This window comes from Camelus bactrianus, chromosome 33 (assembly GCF_048773025.1).
Source record: "Camelus bactrianus isolate YW-2024 breed Bactrian camel chromosome 33, ASM4877302v1, whole genome shotgun sequence".
Taxonomy (NCBI): Eukaryota; Metazoa; Chordata; class Mammalia; order Artiodactyla; family Camelidae; genus Camelus; species Camelus bactrianus.
In genome coordinates, this window is record NC_133571.1 from 18048731 (window position 1) to 18070002 (window position 21272).

The 21272-nt window shown below is 39.7% G+C and overlaps 2 protein-coding genes across 4 annotated transcripts in view; one reads left to right on the forward strand and one right to left on the reverse strand.

Annotated features, from left to right (window-relative positions):
* Positions 1 to 21272, reverse strand: part of SIAE (sialic acid acetylesterase) — a 50131-nt gene that overhangs the window by 23648 nt on the left and 5211 nt on the right. Inside the window, exons 1-2 of one of the 2 annotated variants that reach the window (XM_010961628.3) lie at positions 8125 to 8281; positions 4259 to 4417 (exon numbers count right to left, since the gene is read on the reverse strand). In XM_010961628.3, coding sequence (XP_010959930.1) covers positions 4259 to 4417; positions 8125 to 8191 — 226 coding nt within the window. In that variant the 5' untranslated portion in view covers positions 8192 to 8281. Of the gene's footprint in view, positions 1 to 4258; positions 4418 to 8124; positions 8282 to 21272 lie in introns of those variants that run through there. The other variant, XM_074357027.1, reaches the window with a different exon arrangement.
* On the forward strand, positions 8396 to 19273 carry SPA17 (sperm autoantigenic protein 17). Of its 2 annotated transcripts, none has more exons than XM_045521656.2 (5): positions 8396 to 8463; positions 9514 to 9694; positions 14798 to 14868; positions 16647 to 16721; positions 18953 to 19273. In XM_045521656.2, exons 2-5 carry the CDS (start codon positions 9541 to 9543, stop codon positions 19091 to 19093), a joined length of 441 nt encoding a protein of 146 aa, XP_045377612.1. In that variant the 5' UTR covers positions 8396 to 8463; positions 9514 to 9540; the 3' UTR covers positions 19094 to 19273. The 2 variants fall into 2 exon arrangements, with proteins under 2 accessions (XP_045377612.1, XP_010959933.1); XM_010961631.3 differs by having other exon boundaries at positions 8463 to 8598.

Consider the following 21272-nt stretch of genomic DNA (forward strand, 5'->3'; position numbering starts at 1 on the left):
GCAAAAAATGAAAAGAATTTGTCTAAAGACACGATTAGTCATAAAGCACATCATGCTTTTTTCTCCTCGCTGTTCACATCAGATGTTAATTATTTTTCAGGTTATTGTGCCAAATCTCAGAAGCCAACAAGAGGAAAAGGAAAATTATCCTCAACCTTTCTCTTCCCAAGAGGAAGCACCTAGTCCTGGAAGCAGCCCTAATCGCTTTTCCCCCCACAGAACCCTGGCACTTCAGCAGCTACAAACTGGCTCAGTGATTTCCGGAAGTGACCTGGAGGTAAGGAAGCCCTCACTGCCCAAACCGCCCCTTCCTGAGCTGCATTTATTCTGTATAAAGTTCATCTCCACCGTCACCAAATATAAATGTGGGGGGAAAAGGCTTAAATATTTTTCTGTCAATAAAGCTGTTTATGCAAGTTACTTAAACTATAGTATGCTATGGCAGACGTACCCTAAAATGACCCCCCGTAGTCACACCCCTGTACAACCCCTCCCCTTGAGTGCAGGCAGAATATACGACTTGCTTCAATCAGCAGAAAATGGCAAAGGGGACGGGGTGCCATTCTCATGATTAGGTTATGTTGCTCGGAAAAAATGAAGTTCTGCAGATGTAATTAAAATCTCTAACCAGCTGATTTTAAGTTAATAAAAAGGGATATTATCCTGGGTGGGCTGGACCTAAATAAGGTGAGCCCTTTAGGAAGGTCGAGAGGTCAGAGATTGGCAGCAGCAGAGATGCTGTCACGGATTCCACAGGCACAAGGAAATGAATCTGCCAGCAGCCTAAGGGAGCTTGGAAGCAAATCATTCCCTAGTCGAGCCTCCGGATGAGAGCGGAGCCCAGCCAGCACCTTGATGCCAGCCTTCTGAAACTCTGAGTAGAGGACCCAGGTAAGTGAAGGCCAGGCTTCAGAGCTACAGAAACCGTGACTCAGTAAAAGCGTGCTGCTTTCAGCACCCGGGTCTGTGGTAACTTATTATGTGGCGCAGAAACAAGCACGCATGCAAACACTGCAACCAGGGGCTTTTTATTGTTTTAAGAGGTTTGGGCTTTTTGTATTTGTCTCCTTAACCTCAGTCGTGACGACAAATTCAGGCAGATACACCTTCATTTCATCATCTACATAAGCATCCCCCGCGTGTGTCAAAGTGAGAGGATACAGCCTATTTGCCCCAGTTTCGCTCCTTGTGTCTGAAAGATTCCTCATGCTTCATTTGACAGCACGGTTTGAACAGGCCCAGAACCTGACCATATTCCCAGTCATCCCTCAGCTTTTAATTTTCCCAGTGCTTCAAAGTGTCAGTCTGCAGGACAAAAGCCTTTCTGCCATTAAATTCCACTTTGCTGTGGGCACCTAGGGGATAATAGGTAATAAGTTAAATATTAACAGAGATAGACAGGGTGGCAGATTGAGGTAGGCTGGCTGAAAATCCCAGAGTCGTCATCAAAATTTAAGTAGAAACTAACCCTTCAATATACCTCGTAGCATCTCCTTTGAGAAACATTTTCCTCTCTGCCCTGTGAAATTTCCTACATGTCTATCTCCTTTATTCCAAATAACACTTTATCCATTTTGCTTCATGGGCGAGACAGAGAAAGAAGTCCACTGAAGTAGGTCTGTGGATCTGTAGAAACTAAAAAACTTTCCTTCTCTACCAAGCCAATGTAGAGACCTCTCTCCCACTCCTCCAATAGCAACAATCTCCGTTCCTGCAAAATTACCATCAACCGTCCATGGATCACTTGGTTCCCTTCGGTTGCTGCTGGAAATTTTAACTCCAAATGACCCGTCACTTTGCAGTGAAGCAACTGAGGCATCATCTGAACCTTAATTGTTAAATGTTGAAAGGACAGCCCGAGAGGGTGAGTTCCTGGCGGATGGGCGCCATTGGCATTCTTCTGTGTATTTCCTGAGGTTTCTAGCTCACGGTTCTACACATAGTAAGCCTTCAAGCGATGTTTACAGAACTGAACTCAAGATAAGTGAGCAAGTTCACTATCACCGTAACGGAAAAGAGCGGCTCATCCGCCTAATTATTATCTTATTCCTTCTCGTCACCACCTGCCCTCCTGCCTCGTCTCTGGCCACTCCAAATATTGGTCCTGCAACAGCCATGAAGGGGAAGAAACTAAAAATGATGCATAAGAATACCTTTAAAAACTGACATGCTATATGTTATGTGCTTTCTCTATCTCTACAGTACTGTGCAGTCTGTCTGCTGAATATTTATGGGTAATGTTAATTATCAGCACCAAGGAAACCCTATTTCTTATTTTTAAACTACATCAATTCTTTAGATTTCTAAATCAATGTCAATTTACTGAGAATACCACCCTCTGCACTCCGTACTGCTCATCTGGACACGACACAAAAAGAAAGCGCTGTCAGTCCCCTGAATTCTTCACTTTCAATATATCCTACAAGTCACCAACAGCATTTAAATCTAACAGAGAACAACTTCTCAATCAGCTTAAGCTTTGCTTCCAGGTCTCTGAGTTTCACCCAATAACAGTCTTACCTTAACAAGTCTTAAAACCCCCAAACTAGAAGCACTTACCTTGCATCTATGCCTGGTATTTAGTATTTTCAATGTTTGTTGAATGGACATGAATTATTAAGAGTCTGTACCAGGGTCTGGGTCACTCTGGACTGGATATCAGTCCTGTATATTGACAAAAACTAATCAGGAAATCCTTGTTTTCAGGGGCCAGTAAAATATCCACAAGCTTCATTGTCACATGTATTCAAGTCCCTTCTTAAACCATCAACCGCCACTTTAACTCCACCCTCCTACCTGTCTGTCACCTCCACACCCCACAGCTATATAATTACCTCTAACTAAGATGTAATCAGTTCTCCACCTGACCCAGCCCTGAGCATGCTCTCCTGCACCCAGTAACTCCTAGCTCCCCCACATACTGTCTTGTGTGTCTTCATCTGTTCTAGACGGAGACTCCTCTGCAGGACCTCTCTGCTTCTGCATCCTCACAGTCACTGTCCGAGGTCAAGCCTTCACTGTCTACTGCCTGAACATCATGACAGCCTCCTAATAGGTCCCCACCACCTCCAGTCTCATCCATCTCCAATCCAACTTCTGCAGTGCTGCCAGAGTAATCTTTCCAACATACAAATCTCATTGTGCTATTTTGCAGCTTAAAATCCATCGATCCAAAAGAGAGTATACAGTCCTTAGCAACGACAGGCAAGCCTCCCTACATCTCCATCAGTGTCTCCTGTCATCCACCTGCAGCCATGTACCTCAGTGGTCCAGACACACGAACCTGACCCAAGCTCACTCCTGCCTCCATGCCGACCCTCTACCTGGTCAGCTCTGCTCATCTTTCAAGATAAGCCTTAGACAAAGTTAATTATCCCTCCTACACACGCCCATTGCACTCTGTACTGCCCCACTGTGGCACTTGCGTATTTAACTGTCATTACTGATTATTTCTCTGTCTCCTCCCGTCACCTATAAGCTTCATGAGGGGAGAGATCACATCTGCTTTGTTCATCACTGTATAACCATACACAGCACGGGCTCTGGCACACAGTATGCACTCAATAAATATCTGAGTGAATGACTAAATGCTATAACAGTAATAATAACCATAACGACAGCTAACACTTACTCAGTACTTTCTGTGTGCCAGGCACTGTTCTAAGTATTTCACATGTGTTAATTCATTTAATTCTCACAATTCTACATATCATGATTATTATTATCATCACCATTACATAAATAAAGAAATTGGGAAACAGAGATGTTAAATAACATGCATATTTATTAACAAGAGTATATGGCCATTAAGTGACAGAATCAGGATCAGAATGGGGACAGTGAATTCCAGAGTGTAGGTTCTTAACGCCTCCTCCATACTACCTCTCCCTATATATGATTCAATTCTAATGTCACCTTCACTGGAAACCTTCCCTTGACATCCAATATGAGTCAGATGTTTCTTTTCTGTATCCCATGACACCCCGTATCTGCCTTCATCACAGCACTTATTACACTGCACTATACGACTTGGTGTCTGTTCTCATTATTCCACGAGCTCCTTGAGGAAAGGGACTTTGACTTTGTCTTATTTTTCTTTGTACCCTCAGTGTACATGGTAAATACCCAAATAACTTTTATGGATGGATGGATGGATGGATGGATGGATAACCTGAGCTGTAGCATAAGCCTTCATTTTCAGATAAGCCAGCAGGTGGCAGAAGAAGACAAAAGCTGAACAGAGGATGGCCTGCCTTACCTTGCACACTGGTCACTTTCTTCATGATGGCTGTCTGACCTTGGCACAGAGTCACTGTCACTGTTGCTCCGGATACTCCATAGCCCCAGATCACTGCTCCTGAAGGCTCCTTCTGCAGCACCATGTAATCATTGATGTAGGAAGCAAAGCGAAAACTACCTAAAAAATTTGGCAAACATTTAGAAGAGCATGACTGGGGAGATTCATCACTGACTGAATCTGGTTAAACAGCAAGGAACACACAGTCTTTATACAAGAGAATTTGAACATAACCAGTCCTTGTAATTTTCTAAAACTATGCTTTATTCCTCCGAATCAGGGGAGCAACACAACAGGAACAGTTCCCAGCAACATGCATCATAGTACACGACCAACAGGGAAAACTCAGATAGCTGAGGGCAACCCGCGTCCACAAGCCTCCCCCTTTCTGAGCTCTTCTCCTTCCTTTGCTCTCAGGCTTGGCCCTAACGCTCGACTTTCTGCCCCCAGATCACCAAAATGCTCTTTTTATGCACCCCACGGATGGTACGTATGAGGAAAATGAGCCACTTCCTTCCCTGGCTTTCCACGACCACTCCCACTCCTTGCAGCTGGGAGTAAAGCAGCCTGCCTCTCTCCAACACAGCCTTCTCTGATCTCCTTTCCATCCTCCCAGTGTCAGTTTCCCTCAAATAATTCTCCTTATTGTGGTTCTTTGACAACCCACTGAAAATTCTAAATAAGCATTTATGAGTATCTGCAACAAGTCCGCTTCCTTCTAAGGTAAATTCAGATAAATTAGGATGCAAAAAATAAGGTCAGTGAGAGAGAGAAGGTCAAAATGTTTGAACAAAAGGTCTTTTGTTGCAATTTACCCATTTCACGAGCTAAATTATAAAAAAAGAGCAAGAGAAAGAGCACTTGAAACCATGGATTCTAGACAGTTACTAACAAGACTGAATAAGAATCCACTTTAACGAGATCATTCCTATTTTTAACATCCAGCCTATATCGAAGTATTTTATTAATATCAAGCATCTATCCAAATTATCTCAGTGAGTTCCTCATCAAAACTTAACAAGGGGAAAAAAAACTTACTAAGTTATATCCCAATTTGTCTGAATATAACAGACAGAACTCCCTAGAAGAAAATAATTAACAAAATTAAGATTTTTTTTAAAAGAGTTTTAAACAAAAATGATCGGCAGGAAAGAGAATCAGAACTAACAAGGCTGACACTTTCCTCCCTGGAAGCTACAAACGATGACAGCCCCTTAAGCTACACACCCAACAGGGCAGCACAGCTAATGGGGTCTCCTACACAGACCTGGTGGCCTTGTCCTGAGCTTCGAATACAGCCTTGTCCCTAGACATCCTCAGCTCTCTCTTCTGAGTTTGTTCCATCCTAAAACCTACATGACAATCAAAGATCATCCAGAAGACCCACCGGGCTGGAGATGCACAGCTACCAGGAGCAAAGTGCTCTGAGGAGAGACTAGGACACCCCAGAATTGCATAAGCACCTCGTTGGCAGCCTGCTGGAGGGAAGGGGAGAGGCATGTGTGTGGGAGGGCCTAGTCTCCGATAAGGGCTTCAAATGGAACAGAACCTGAAAATCAGAGGCCTCAGGGCTAAGCAGAGAGAGGACTGGAGTGAAGAAAACTGGCTGCCGCAAGCTCATGAGCGGATGCAAACGAGGGGCCCTGGATGTGCGTGGCCACTGGCTCACATGCTGGGGAACTCACTTCCCGAGTCAGTTTCCGCCAACACACAGTCACTGAACCTCTCTGTGCCTGGCTCTATTCTGAGTTAAAGAATTCAGAGGTGGAAAGGATCTTTCACACCCTGGAGTATAATCATGTTATTTACTGATCAACAGGCTGAGATCCAAGTAGATTAGGTTATTTTTTAAAATAGCCTGCAGATAAATAATTGATTCAGTAAATATTTATTGATGCCTATTATATGCCCGGCACTATTTTAAGCATTGAGGATATAATGGTGAAAGAAAGAGAAAAAAAAAGCAGACAAAAATCCTTGCCAGCAGGGAGCTTACATTCTACTGGGGAGCTTACCTGTGGCAGGCACAGAGCCAAACACACCACAGATGTTAAACTTCTTTGGCCTCAAATCACACAGGTACTTTAGGACAGGACAAGAAACCGAACCACCTGATTCCAAAGTTACTGCAGTTTCCACTCTGCCACAGTTAGATACTGGTGGTAAGTCAAAGAAAAGCCATACTCCCTGTCTTTTATATAAAACTCACATTCCAAGCTGATAAGAGTAGACAGTGGAACATTACCAAGGAATTAAGCAATGGACAAAATAGAACAAGAAAGGAGGTGGGGCTGGTAACTGCCTTTGTCAAATACTAGACACAACATTTGGGAATTTTTTTAAGGTCTTTAATTTTTTCTTAATTTGGGTGTTGGAGTAGAAAAACAGGAATTAGTGTTCTGTTAAAAGTAGTCATTAAAAGTAGACTGATAAAATTAGGACAGTGGTTCCCTCTGTGAGGAACTGGCAGAGGCACTAGGGAGGAATGACCGGAGTCTCAATAAAACTGGCAACGTTCTAGTTTTTAAGTTGGGTGGAGCGCCCATGGGTGTTCATTTTGTTTCACTGGTACATATATTTCTGTATATTTCAAATATTACATGATAAACACAGGCACAGGGGAATGACTTGAAGGAAAGAAGTCGGATATGCAACTAAATAATAAGGAAAGAAACTTCAGAGCATTAATGAATAAAAAATAAAGCCACTGTTAACGAAGGTGATGTAACAATATGACCCAAAAGCAGAGATAAAATAATGTTATTAAGGTTAACAGCCTTTAACAGAAAAACAAATATAATAATGGCCCTACTCTCCGCTTTACCTTCTCCCCACCTATATACTGGACTCAAGGGTCACTGAGTGGGGATGAGAGTCAGTAAATGATATGTAGAGTGCTGCTGGTTTACACTTTTCGTTAAACCTTGAAAAACCACTTATGGGCTGCAGTTTGTCTGCACCTGGGTACTTGGTGGGTTCTTAGGTAGAGCAGCAGTCATTTTCTGCATTCTGTTCTCCCACATCGATTTTTATTTCTTAACAAGGGTCTTTGGGGTCCACTATTTGAGTTGTCTGAAGGGTTAAAAAAAAAAAAAAAAAAGGTCCTGCCTTATCCCTTTACTTTACATTAGTAGACAGTTTCCCTCTTTTGGTTCCTCTCTGATCGTGACCCAATGTCCAGCCTGGGGTATCCAAATGACACGATATGACCTGGACAATAGTCAAAGTGAGTCATCCTCCTCCCCAAGGCCACGCATATTATCCCACCACCGATATCTGCAAGCCGCGCCAGGAATTAAAGCTGAGTCTTAATTAAATATTCTGAACTGGTGAGGGGGCTGTATTTCTTACCCCTAATCACCACTTAACTTAAACTAGTAAAATGTAATTCCCCCAAGGAACCCAGCCTGAAGCAAACCCTCCCCAAGGGTACCACTGAGGGGGCAGCACTGAAATGTTTTCGATGACTCAGTCACCTGTTTCCAAATACTACCTAATTAGCTTCGCCCCCTCCCCTTCGAGTCCCCTGCAGTTATTCCAAGACACTGAGGGCCCCGGTCTGGGCACACTTGGCCCTCCGCGTCCCAGACAAACCCACTCTCCCGCTGCCCCCAACGCTACATCATAACGGCGGTGGAAGGGAGTGGAGGAAGCGGAGGGGCCGGGGCAGCCTGGGTCCGGGGGGTACAACGCGGCTCCTGCCCCGGATTCTTTCCCGGACCTTGGGAGGGGGCGGGGTGGGGGGGCAGTCCTGCGTTGGACGCGGGATCTCAGAGCCTGCGCAGCTGACGGGCGGGCAGGGGTCGGTCCAAGCTCAGCCGCCTCACCTGCACTGGTGTTGGCCAGCAGGAGCAACTGCAGCACCAGCCCAAACACAAATCCGGGGACGACCATGTTTGCGAGGCACCTTGGCCCCTGCGCAGGCCTCGGGGCGTTGACGCGAAGCGGGGACGGGGCCTGGGGCGGGGCCTGAGCGGAGCGGAAAAGGCCTGACCCCGCCCTTCCCAGGCCATTCAGTCCGCGAAGCTGTCCGCGGCCGCCGGGAGGGCCCATGCCTCTCCGCGGCCGCCGTAGTCGAATAGGGGTGGGGGTGGGGGGGAAAAGGTTGCCCGGCAACGAGAAAAAACAACCGGAACCATCGGCTCCAGCTCTGAAAGAACGAAGAGGTGAGGCCGTTCACCCCATTTCCGCTCAGAAAGCGAGACCTCGCCTTTTCCCTTCGCCTGTCGCATCCTCTCAGGATCCCCGCCGCATTCCGGGAAGCCTAGCACAGACTGGGAGCCAAGCAACCCATTCTGCGAGTATGAAATCCCAGACCCTCGACGTCGCGCCCCGACCAGACCTGTGCCCTCCCCCCCGCCCCCACTCCACTCCCCAGATTGGTTCGGGGTCTCCTCCTTATCACAACCCTAGAATGATTCAATACTTAATCTCCTTTTCCCTCAAAAAGAGAAAAAGAACCTCCCAAGACTAGGCCTCATTAAACTGTCTAGACCCCCAGCACGGCCTCCATCCTTACTAGGTATAGACACGCTCACAACAGGCCAGATCCCCAGCCCCCTGCTCAGCAGCTATCCTTATGTAGCCCCTGTATTACACAACAGGAAGAGAAGGCCTGGTCAAAACAAAACCAGAAAATATAAGAATACCAGAACTCCGAAGGCTGGCATTGCAAAATGATGATCTTGCCCCCAGCTTCTCCGCCCCCGTTGCCCTTTCCAGAGTCTATAGATGCTTCGACGAGGCACTGGAGATCCTGCTTCAGAAGTAGAAGCTAAGGGAACGAATAAGTGTGAAACTTACTCATTCAACAAATTAGTTATTTCTATAGCAAGGACTAGTTCTTAATTTTTTTTTAAATTCCAGACGCTAAACAGGGTCTTTTAGGCAATTTAAGGTGGATTTTTAAAATTTACTATAAATTCATCTGGGATAGCAAAAATTACCGTTTGAAAGAAAGATGGTGGGACAGAGAGGAAAAAGTATTTGGTATTATAGTGAAAAATCTGTGATTCACGTATTAAATGGTTTTAATATTCTAATTAATGGAAAATTTCAAAACTTTCTGGAAGAGATGGATGGACTTGGGTTGTGTTGTGGGGGAAAGGATTGAACTCCAGAAGTTTGGGGTCTCAGAAATTATTTGTTGTCTTAGTTCTGATTATATAAGTAAAATCATACTAATTTAAAGACAATACTCTCTAACAAATCTCTAGGTACAATAGGCAGTTCCTTCCAAGGAGATGTCGATTCCATTCTCCAACACCCACTACCGAATTCCACAAGGATTTGGGAATCTTCTTGAAGGGCTGACACGCGAGATTCTGAGGGAGCAACCGGACAATATACCGGCTTTTGCAGCAGCATATTTTGAGAATCTTCTAGAGAAAAGAGAGAGTAAGCTTTTTTAAAACAGGCATTTAAAAAAAAATAAGAGATGGAGCATTTGATTATGTTGAAACTTGCTTAAGATCATCCCTATTCCAGAGAAAGCCTTTATGAGGCAGGTAGCTTCAATTAGCAGTTCCTGCTATTTGAAACAGCATGTGCCTTTTTGACAGGCTCTCTTAAATAACCGCATTATTTCACATTACTGAAGATTACCAGTTTATCACCCAGACCCTCTTCACTGTTTTTCTCACAGACCCATGGGGTGGAAGGGGAGCTCAGGAGAGCATCCAGTCTAGCTCTCCATTTTCCAGCATGCTGCCCTGTGCATCCCAGGCAGTTGACTGTCTGTTCTTCCTGGGAGTGGAGTTTGTGGTTTTCTGTACATTTTGACTCTTCTTATTGGAAAGTACAAGTGTTGTGAAAATACAGTTCTATACTCCTTAGATTAAATAAGTTGGTATTCGTTGGGGTGTATGAAACTGTTCGTTGATAAAGGCACAGAGAAAAACTGCTTTGAAAAGTGAACTTCCAGCTTGGAAGGTAATTTATATTCTTTTTCTGTATTTCCATGGTCCCAAACTGTCCAGAGAATGAGATTCATGCTATCAGTGACTCTTTGGTTGACTAACAAAGCAGTTTCTTCACTTCCATAAATAAAATTTCAAAATTCCCAGCCTTGAAAGTGCACGACTATTAAGACATGGCCCATTGGTCAAAATGGGAATTATTACAACTATAAGTTTCTATTAAAAACCTTGACTAGAACAACCATTTTAGTTTTGGGGGTTTTTTTAGATTTTTTTTTTTAGAGGAGGTCCTGGGGATTGAACCTAGCACCTTGTGCATGCTAAGCCTGTGCTCTACCACTGAGCTATACTCATCCTCCAAGAACCACCATTTTGTATAAGCTGTTATCATCACTACTTTTGATTACAGTATTCCAACAGAGTACTAAAGGTGACCAGAAATAGTCAGCAGCAAATAAACATTCCATTTTAAATCATTTTACAGAAGGAGGAAACCTATCACACGGCTTGAACTGAAACAACTCCCAAACACATGCACAACTCCACCCCCTTGTCTTCTTTACTCTACCTTCACAGAGCTCAAAATCTCTGCCGATTTCCTGAATGTTGCTGGTCTTTTCCATTTCCAGTCAGTGTGAATACTTATTGCACAATTTGAACCTTAAATGCCACTAAAAAGCTATTAAGAGAAATCCTTTAGGGTAAGAGGTGACTTGTAATGAACATTCATTTAATTTTGTTATTATAACATTAATTTTACAAATTCATGAGTAAAAAGTCTTCAGTTGTTTATTTAATTTTAGACCTCAGAAACATCCCATTACAAAAACATTTGAGTCATTTGTTGCCAGATCGTGATAAAGCAATTGGTGATTCAGACTAATGGTCTCAGAATACAAGCTCTCTAACTAATAAAAAATGGGTAGAATTATTTGAAAAAATTTAAGCACCACACCAATTTCCCTTCACATAAACCAAGGTGAATTGTCCAACTGATACAAGGATCAGAATTTAGTCTCTCTAAAAAGAAAGAAAAAAGTCCTCTGGACCAAGTCTCTCACACAATGCAAGAATTCCCTTGCCAGTGTTCCTCATAGGTAATTGCTAATCTTAACTTCTGATGTTTGTGACAGGAAAGGGTTTAGTATGTAAGTGGTATCTCAAATCACTAGGGAAAAGGTAGGCTTTTTATTAAATGAACTTGAGATAAAATGTAAAAAGATTAAATTGGATCTATTTCTTACATCATATACTAGGATAAAGTTCCAAATTGATTGGAGATTTAAATATTTTAAAAAATGAAACCATACAAATACTAGAAGAAAACATAGATGAATTCCTCTATAATGAAGAAGAGAAAAAAATTTTGCTAGCTAAGGTGCTGTAATTACTTTAAAAATCCAAAAGCAATTAGGGAAGAAAATTGATAAAATTAAAACATAAAAGTAAACTTCTACATGGCAAAAATCACCATAAGGAATATAAAACTACCAATGACAAACAAAAAAAAATGCATTTTATATCACAATGGGTAAATAAACCTAATAAATAAAAAGCTTTTGTAGAAATGGTGAAGAAAAAAAAACCCTATATAAAAAATGGACAAGTGGTATGAGCAAACAATTTGCACGAAAACAAATGCAAATGGACCTTAACATATGAAAACATACTGAAACTAACCCATGATAACAGAATAGCAGAAGCCCATATCAAAACTACACTGAAGTACTACCACCAACCACTACAACTCCCCCCATCAATTCACAAAATGCCAAAAGTTTGCCAGCTTATTCTAGGCAAGGCTAGAGGGGAAATAAACAAACACTGCTGGAGGAGATACAAAATGATACATAACCCGAAGGAGGGGACCCTGGCAATATCTGCCAAAATTATACACATAAACCACCTTTGACACTGAAATCCCATTTCTTCACTTTTCATTGTATTATTACTTGAAGAAGCACCCCGAATATTCATCATAGAGGATTTCTTGAATAAACTTGAGTACATCCACACTACTGAATAATGTACGGCTATAAAAAACAAACAAAAATGGAAGGAGGAAGATTTTTATATGATGCTATGGAGTGATCTTTAGGATATATTAAGTGAAAAAGTAAGGTGGAAAAAAAGTGAATATGCTACTAATTATCTAATAAAGGGGTGTTGATGGGAATGTATAACTGTTCATTTATATTTTTTAAAAGAAAGAATAAAGCTTTTAAAAATTAACATTTACCTCTAAGGGAAGAAGGAACAGAATGGAGGGAATAGAATAAAAGCTAGACTTCTCTGAATACATCTCAAATCAAAATCATATATTTAACATAGTTTATAAAATAGAATTAAAAATTTTACTTGTTAGACAATTTCTAAGATTTAGAAGCAAAAAGAATCAAATAAGCCTAACTAGTATTGAACAGGTAACATAACCACACAAAAAAATTATTTCAGGTGACTATATAACAGTAATTTGTGCATTCCTGGTGGATATAGCCTAAAAACAAAATGAAGTTTTAAGAAAATCTTAAATTGTTTTCAATTATCATTGTTGATAATACTGTAGTTCTGTTATTCTGAAATTATATTTTTATATACTGTAGGACATAACAAGTAAGTAACTATCCTACCATCATTGGGAATAGGATCTTCAGTGTAAGAAAAATGACACACAAATATAAAAATGAAAGAAGTTAAATTCTGTAGTCCTGAATTTGAGTTGAAAAATATCAGGGTGACTTTACAATATATTTTCTCTTTAAAAAATGAAAGTATTATTTTCTAGCTCTACATTTTTAAAAATCAAACAATGACCAACCCAGTACCAATGAGCACCTAGTCCCTAGACTGTGGCTTCTAACTACCATTTCCCAAGAACCAGGACTTCTTGGAGAACTAACCAATCCCATGAACTGGGTAGGAGATATGCAAGATGAGCCTGAACATCTTGCCATGCCAGTAAACAAGAAAGTTATCAAAGATTATTAGAGTTGTTTCCAAAGTTATTCCAAACTCAGGAATATCTCAGCACCTGAGTAAGCTCCTACTGGTCAATTTTGGACAATGAGAGCATCAATAGGAATAATAAATGCAATGGATTGAAATTCATCCTATTTGTTAAATATTCACTAGTTCATAATGACTTAATTAAAAAAAAACTTGAGAGGATGCTAAGGAACCAACTGATTATTCTGAAAACTGGTAAATAAAGGGTTATCAATCAAACCTTTAACCTGCCTCTTCTATAAGACCTATATTTCAGAGTAACTAAATAGGGAAAGGTTTTTTGTTGTTGTTGAGTACTCCAGAAATAAAGAAGTAACGATCAAACTAGGACATTGCCATTTTAGAACCCCTAAAGAAATTATCAAAGCAGACATAGTGGGCCCACAAAAACTGTAAAAAGAGGAACAACCAGACATATATTTCCTGACAGAATTATACTGCACTGTCTATAAAGTATTCTTGAAAAAAATCCAGCCTGAATTAGATTGAACCTATAGATCTAACTAGCATACAGGAAATTCAAAGGCAGAGGAACTTGTTAAAAAAAAAATCACCAGGGGAATGGAATCAGAGATATCTAAACTGTGGAAAACTCCAAAGGAAAAATGACTTAATTTCCTCAACAAATAAATTGCAAGGAAAAAATGTGGGGTGGAAACAGGGAAGTTTCAATTAAAAGAGATTTAAAAGACATAACAAAAGGCTGTGTGTGCCCATTGTTTGGGTCCTGATTTGAACAAACTAATAGTAAAACTAAATAAATAAAAATCTATTAGACAGTAGGGGAAACTTGGATAGTTGATGACATTAAGGAATTATTGCTAGTATTTTTAGGTGTGATAATGGTATTGTGAATTTATATCTTAGGATATTTAGCAAGTATTTGTAAATGAAATAGTAAGATGCCTGAGATTGGCTTGAAAATAATAAGAAGAAAGGGCAGGAAAGTGAGGAAAGTTACAAATAAAGTAAAATCAATCATGAGTTTATAATCATTGAATCTGAGTAATGTGCACATGGGAATTTGTTATATTCCCTCTACTTTCTAAGCTTGAAATTCTTCATAATGAAAAGCTAAAGAAAATTTTGTTTAAATATAAAGAAAAATTCTGCTTAAATATAAATACTTCTATGTCAACTGACTACTTAATATGCCTAATTAAAAAAACTCTCTTCCATCCTTCGCTTTTCCAAACTTCCTTACTATTTAGCATTTATTTTTACACATTTTCCTATGTTTACTAATACATGTTTATAATTTTCTATATTTATATTTAGGTATTGACATTTATTCTCTCTCCCATTTTACTATAAATTCTATGAAGGCAGCCATTATGGTTCTTAACGGCCTTTCTAAATATCTTCAAGGGTTCATCTAATGTTTAATTCATCATCAAACATTTAGTAATCACTGGTTTTATCTATAGTACTAGGCTATGTACAACATCAGTAAAATTTTTGCCAGGCAGCAAAGAACCTATGCTTTGAAAAAAGAAAACTTGTTTTATGTTAACAGTCTACATTTACTTTAATGAACTCAAAATAAATCTGAAATTATTATATTTTTGTTATTTAGAAACCAACTTTGATCCAGCAGAGTGGGGGACTAAGGTAGACGACCGCTTCTATAACAATCATGCATTCAAGGTATGGTCCCGAGAAGCTATGGGCTTTGGTTAACTCTTCTCCCTGTCTCCAATACAGAGATTACTGGGATCTCCCCAAAATCATGAATATTGTGAGAGGCATCACAAATATCTTGTTACATATATTTCAATTGAGCAGTTCTTTCCAGCAAGAAATTCATTTCTAAAGTATCTATACTTAAATTTAAATCCTGTACAGTACTTAAAGATGATCTGTACATGAAAGTAATAGAATAATTACTTTCATTTGTTCAAATTTTGTTGAGTATCACAGTGCTTATCCATAGCAGATACACAGTGAATATTTATTGAATTAATAAATATTTCATGAAATAAAATGCTGTTCTTCCAGTTATTTTATTATCATTGAGCGCTTACAAAAGATTAATTAGGATTGAAGATAGTAATGGTATAGAGTTTTCTCTATAAAGCCTGTCTGTTCAGAGACTGAGCCCATCTTCCCATTAGCCTTCTCAGAACCAGCCTTTCTCAATCAAAGCTCCTCAAAACAGTTAAGTGCTACGCCAAAGGCATCCATTGCATGTAAGGCATCAATGCCTCTCCTTTGTATCTAGAGTGATTCTGTTTATGTACCATCCCTGGGAAAATTGAGAAAATAGTCACTCAAAATATTCTGTACCAATGAGGAAAGCTGGTTGAGGAAGTCCATGTGTGATCCAGCATCATTGGCACCAACTGGGAAGTTGGTAGAAATTCAGTCTCAAGCTCTACCCCAGGTCTACAAATTAGACATTAAATTTAACAAGGTCCACAAAGTAATTTGTAGGTACATTAAAACCTGAGAAGCACTACTCTAGACAACTGTAATACATGGGCCACATATACCAGCAGATATTAGAATCAACAGGAATTAACAAAGGTCAAATTGTGATAATGTTCCACAATAGATTTGGAGGGATTTCCTGGGAAAATATCTGGCCCTTATTCCATGAGTTCAAAAGTGAAGTCCCATCCATTTATGCCTGCCAGATACGGGAATGTATGGGAGTGTTCTGTTTATTTCAATTTAACTAGATTCTCTGTGTTCACATTTTATTGAAATCAAAAGAATAATGTTGAAATTTTTAAAATCTTGTGTGACATAGCAATTTTACAGTGTTCTTCCTTCTCTTTCGAATTCTAAAGACTTTATTTGATTAGCTTGTATGTCCTTAAATTTCTGTTTTATGGATTAAAGAAGCTTTCTGCGCAGGTTGTGAATTAGCAATGCCTCTCTCTGGAGGAAGATTTCAGTAACCATGTCAAAACAGACAGAGCTGGTTTCCCATTTTTGTAGTTAAATCCTTCCTCACAGCAAAACTCACTTCTTTGACTTCATTAAAAAGTCACCTTGACCTCACACTCTGGAACACAGTAGTATTTACTTCATTCCTATTTAGGAAACTATTGGGCACCTCTTTTTTATTCTTTATTACAGCATCAAATCAACTTTTAGTATAAGACAATGGTTTGTTTATAATACAAAATAATATTACACACATTCCAAAAGCAAAAGATCAAACTTTGTTTTTTTGAAGACCAATGAATTGTTTTTTTTTTTTAACCAATTCATTGGTCTTCAATATTTGTTCATGCATATTCTCTTGAGAGTTTTCTCTTATATCTTTTCCAATCTACCTTCCTTGGTAAAAAAAAAATATGTATTTAATTCCCACTAATCAATAACTTAAAGTAATATTTAATTACCTCTAAGCAGTTTGACCCAAGACTTCACTATTTTGGAAACATTGCCTATTTGGCCCTCTCCCTTCTTTCCAGGAGCAAGAACCACCTGAGAAGTGTCCGCCTGGAAAAGAAAAGTCTCAGACATCTATGAAAGAGGAGACATCCTTAGTAAGTTATATTTTCCATGTACTATTGGATTCCTACAAAGAGTGATGCCACTCAATTTAAAATTGTACTCCAGTTATCAATCTAGTCTATTATCCATATTGCTATAATTATGATTTTGCTTTCTAGATAACTAATATCAGTGATACACTCTCGGGTGGGTTGTATTTAGCCATGCCTCTTATAAAGAAAAACTCATTCTTCCCCTTAAAAGTAAAATCTTATTTTCCTTAAATATGAAATTCATTTCCTTAAAAATGAAATCTAGATTGTCATTGGATGGGAAAATCTCCCCAAGACGAAGAACAGACAGAATTCACAGCCTCAGTCTTGATCCTTTAGATTCACCTTCAACTTGGGGAATTTTTCACTAATTGATGCTGTCAACACCACACAGTGGCAAAGGTTCAGAGAGAGCAAAGGGAAACTCATGGGGAATTACACACAACCAAATAAAATGGCTTTACACAATGAGTCCTACTCACCTTCCATACATTTCGCTCTACAAAAATGACTTTCTGCCTGACAGCCTACATCTGAGCAATGATGAGCTGGGTTCAGTCCACTCTCAAAGATGCCTGCATTCAGTGGTGTGCTAGAGCCAGCTCTTAAGAGACAGTTGTGCACGTATCTACACAACCCCAGGTTCAGTAACACAACTTTGATAGCCTGAAATGAGCCACAGTAGTATCAAGACCACAGTAAATACTACACCTCAGGACTTGTTTTTCTGGAGAGACAGTTGTTCAACATTTACCACGGTATCGCTGTTCTGTGTGCTTCCTAGTCTAGACTCAAGAGAACCAGGCCTAGTGAGAAAGAAGCGCTCGCTGTCTACAGTGCTGAAGCCCAACTTCTGAGTTTCTTTTCATGTATTAATGTCCCAATTAGTTGCCCAATAATTGACACCCAAACTGGACATCCCCCTCAAGGAATACCTTACTTCCTACCCAATGGGGCATAACTTTTGCCCTATATCCTTTATAAGTCACTTCAGAATTATATCAGTACAACTCAATCAGTCAAACAGTAGCATAAGATGCGATGGGAGGTCAGGAAGAAGGGAGTGTCATTTCCTTACATCTTTAGTAGGTGCCCTTACACAGGCTTTATGACTTTGAACTGAGATCCTGTTGATTTCCAGCTTCAGCAGGATCCACCTGCCCACAGAAGGTTATCATCTCAGATGAGGTTATACCAAACCGTGTGGATTTTACAGTTTAAGAGCTAGATTTGTCTCACTGTTTGTAATGGGAGAGGGGGGATTTTAACAACCCAAAGGTCCATTAGTGGGATAATTAATTAAAAAATCAAGGTACATCAGTACAATGGAATACAGAACTGTCATTAAAAAAAAAAAGAATGGGCAGAATTACATACTGAATAACACAGAAAAAGACAATCAAAATATACTGTTACTTAGAAAAAGTAGCTGCAGAACATTGTGATTAGCATGACCTCATTTTTTAATAAAAAGGCAAATATATACCCATGTGAATACATTTGCATATAGAGAAATTTTAGAAGGATATATATATATATACTCAGCCTGTAATAATGGTTAACTCTCAGGTGCAGGAGTTGGGAAGAGGGAGAAAAATTTCACTACCAGAGACATTTTAGTTTTTAAAAAAATATTAAAGCTATATATCTATTGAATTATACACTTAAGATCTATGTGTTTCACTATCTGTAAATTATACTAAAATTTTTTTAAAAAGAAACTATATACAAAATTTCTGCCAGCCATGAAAACTGACATTGGACTAAATGGATTTCTTTTGGGCACTTTACTTTAAATGTATGATTTTGATTAGCTAATCATTGAGAAATTAAGGACACTTTAATCCATTTTATGTAATCATGATTCTTTTGAAACAGCACATTTACTATTCTTCTTGGCATTTTTACCATGCTTCAAGGATTCTTACTTTCTTCCCCCCAAAAAATGTTAAATAGGAAACTGTCAAATAGGAGCTATTTTGGGGGGAAGAATTTGGCAATGATCTTTTATTGCAGAGACATATCAAAGAGTGACAAAACAAAATGCCTACTATTTTGGCATTCACCATTTGGTTCATGTACTATAACATGACAATATATAAAATTCCCTCAGGAAGCAATGCATTTCAGTTGTTGCATTCCTAAAATGGTTAAATGTATGCACTTATTTTAATGGCATCAAAATATGGGATGTTTAAGAAGTCTTCTACTTTTTTTTCCTTTCCACAAAGAAATCTTCTGAAGAAGACAAGGACAAACAGAAGGCTGCTGTCAAAATCCAAGCAGCCTTCCGGGGACACTTAGCCAGACAGGAGGTAAAGAAAATGAAATTGGGTGATGGTCAAGAAAACAAAAGACAGGAAAGCAAGTGAGGAGACTGGCTTTACCCCCCACCTCTGCCAGAAAACACGAAAAAATAATCCAAATCCGTCAACCTTGCTGTCATTGTCTTTTTTTCTTAGTAAGTGAGACTTGATGTAGTGAAGTAACATTTGTTGCTGTTGTGAAAATCTGTCGTGAGCATTTGTTTAATAAACATGCCATTGAACACATGCCTCTTGAAGATCTTCTCTCAGATCATGAGTCTTATTTATATTTCTCCCAAGGCTGTGTATAGAGATCCTTGGATTTAGGGTTATAGAGCAGGAGTATCTTGAGTTTTCAGAGATTTCAGAGGCTGTCTGATCTAACCATTATCTAATGAATAAATTCTCTCTCACACATCCCTGAAAAATAGTCCTTTGGCTCCTGTTTCACTCCTAGTAGTAGAGAATCTCACTGCCTTTCAAGGATAGTCCATTTAATTTTGAATAACTCAAATTATTAGAAAGATAAGCTGAGTCAAAAATCTGTCTCCCTGAAGGTTTCACCCATTGGTTTTCATTCGTCATGCATGCATTCAACCTTTTATGGAAGGAATGTATCGCGCACAGTTCACGTTCTGGGATTTAGTAGTAAATATCTGTTCTTACACTCATGCAGCCGACAGTGTTTTTATTGTCTTGCTCTCCAGAACCAACTCTCCAGACAAGACTAATACATCATGTTTGAAAAAAACAAAAGCTCTCATAACATCATAAATACTCTCTTCTTCAGCTAAAACTTCCCAAGTTTCTTTAATGTGTAAATAATACCCATTTCACAAACTCAGAGGCCTATGTCTTTTATTTTTACGGTGAACCATTCAAGCTCCCAGAGCCTTATTTTTAGTAAGTTCAGTCTTTCCTTTTTGAGGCCTCCCCGCCCTTGAATATTCAAGAAACCGCTGGGTTCATGTCTTAGACCAAAAGATGCAGTTCCCTTTCAGAAACAAAATGGAGAGAAAGTAGAGTTTGATCATTTAATTAATGTTGTTGCCTTCTACCAGCAGACTGAGGTCATGTCCTGGCTGATATAAATTCCTGTCTGCACCACTGTGAATGTCCCAGACTTTGGTTCTATGATTCCACCTCTCTTAGTCCAAAGTCACACATCCATTGTTCCCCAAAGCTCAATGACATGCCTGGGTGTCTCCGACTTGAGGAACTTCTAACCAGCAATATGTGATTCACATCCAGTACACACACTTAGATCCTTGTCATAAGCCCAGACATTCTCTTTCTGCAAAGCAATTTTATTTCAGGTGCCTCATTGCCTACCCCCCATCACTGAGCCTTTGTCAGGCTCTACAACAGAAGTTCACCCAACTGATCTCCACCCAAATACAGGTGACTTATGTCAATGAGTTCAAGGTTGTGGCATTCATTCTCTAATCTCCACTCACCTCTGGGCAGCCATCCCCCTTCCAAGGTCTTACTGCCAATAGAGAGCTGCATGCTAGCTAAACACAGGTCTCTAATATCCAATCCATTATCTTCCATGCATCTTTCCTCGGAAATGGCATTGGAAAAAATTCCCTTTTTGGTGGATAAGTGAGTTTCTCAACCTGATTCCTGCCTGCAGAAAGTTGAGAGCACAAAGATGTTTACATCTCGGACATCCTCTGTCTCTTTTAGTTGCTGGTAGTGCTTCTGCCAATAAGCTTTTCTTAAAAACTTTGTGAGTTTTCTACGCATTTGAGTCCAGTCAGCTCCATGTGTCAAAAGCTGCACTCACAATTTCTTTAAAGAAATGTCACCCTCTTTATCTCTAGATTTAATCCTACTAAGAGGAATGAAGAATTGGAACCAATATTTCAAGGTACTGAAGCCTAACAGCTGTTGTAACTGATCTCCCTGTTTTACTCTTTTCCCCTTTCAACACAAAAGCCAGAGTATCCTATTAGAGTTTGTCATATCATGTCACTGCTGTGCCTAAAACCCCCAATGGTTTCTCATCTCACTCAGAGTAAAAGCTAAAGTCTTCGTAACAGTCTACAAAGTTCTATGCAGATCTTGCCTCCTATAACCTCTCTAACCATTTTCCCTTTTCTGTTTTTCTCCTTGTTTACTGCTTGCTTCCTCCTCCAAGAATGTATGCTCTGTGAGGATAGAGATTTGGTTTTTTGTCCACAATCTAGTTCCTTTTTTATATGCAGCAGGAAAGAGTGAAGTATTTCTAGTGGCTTATACA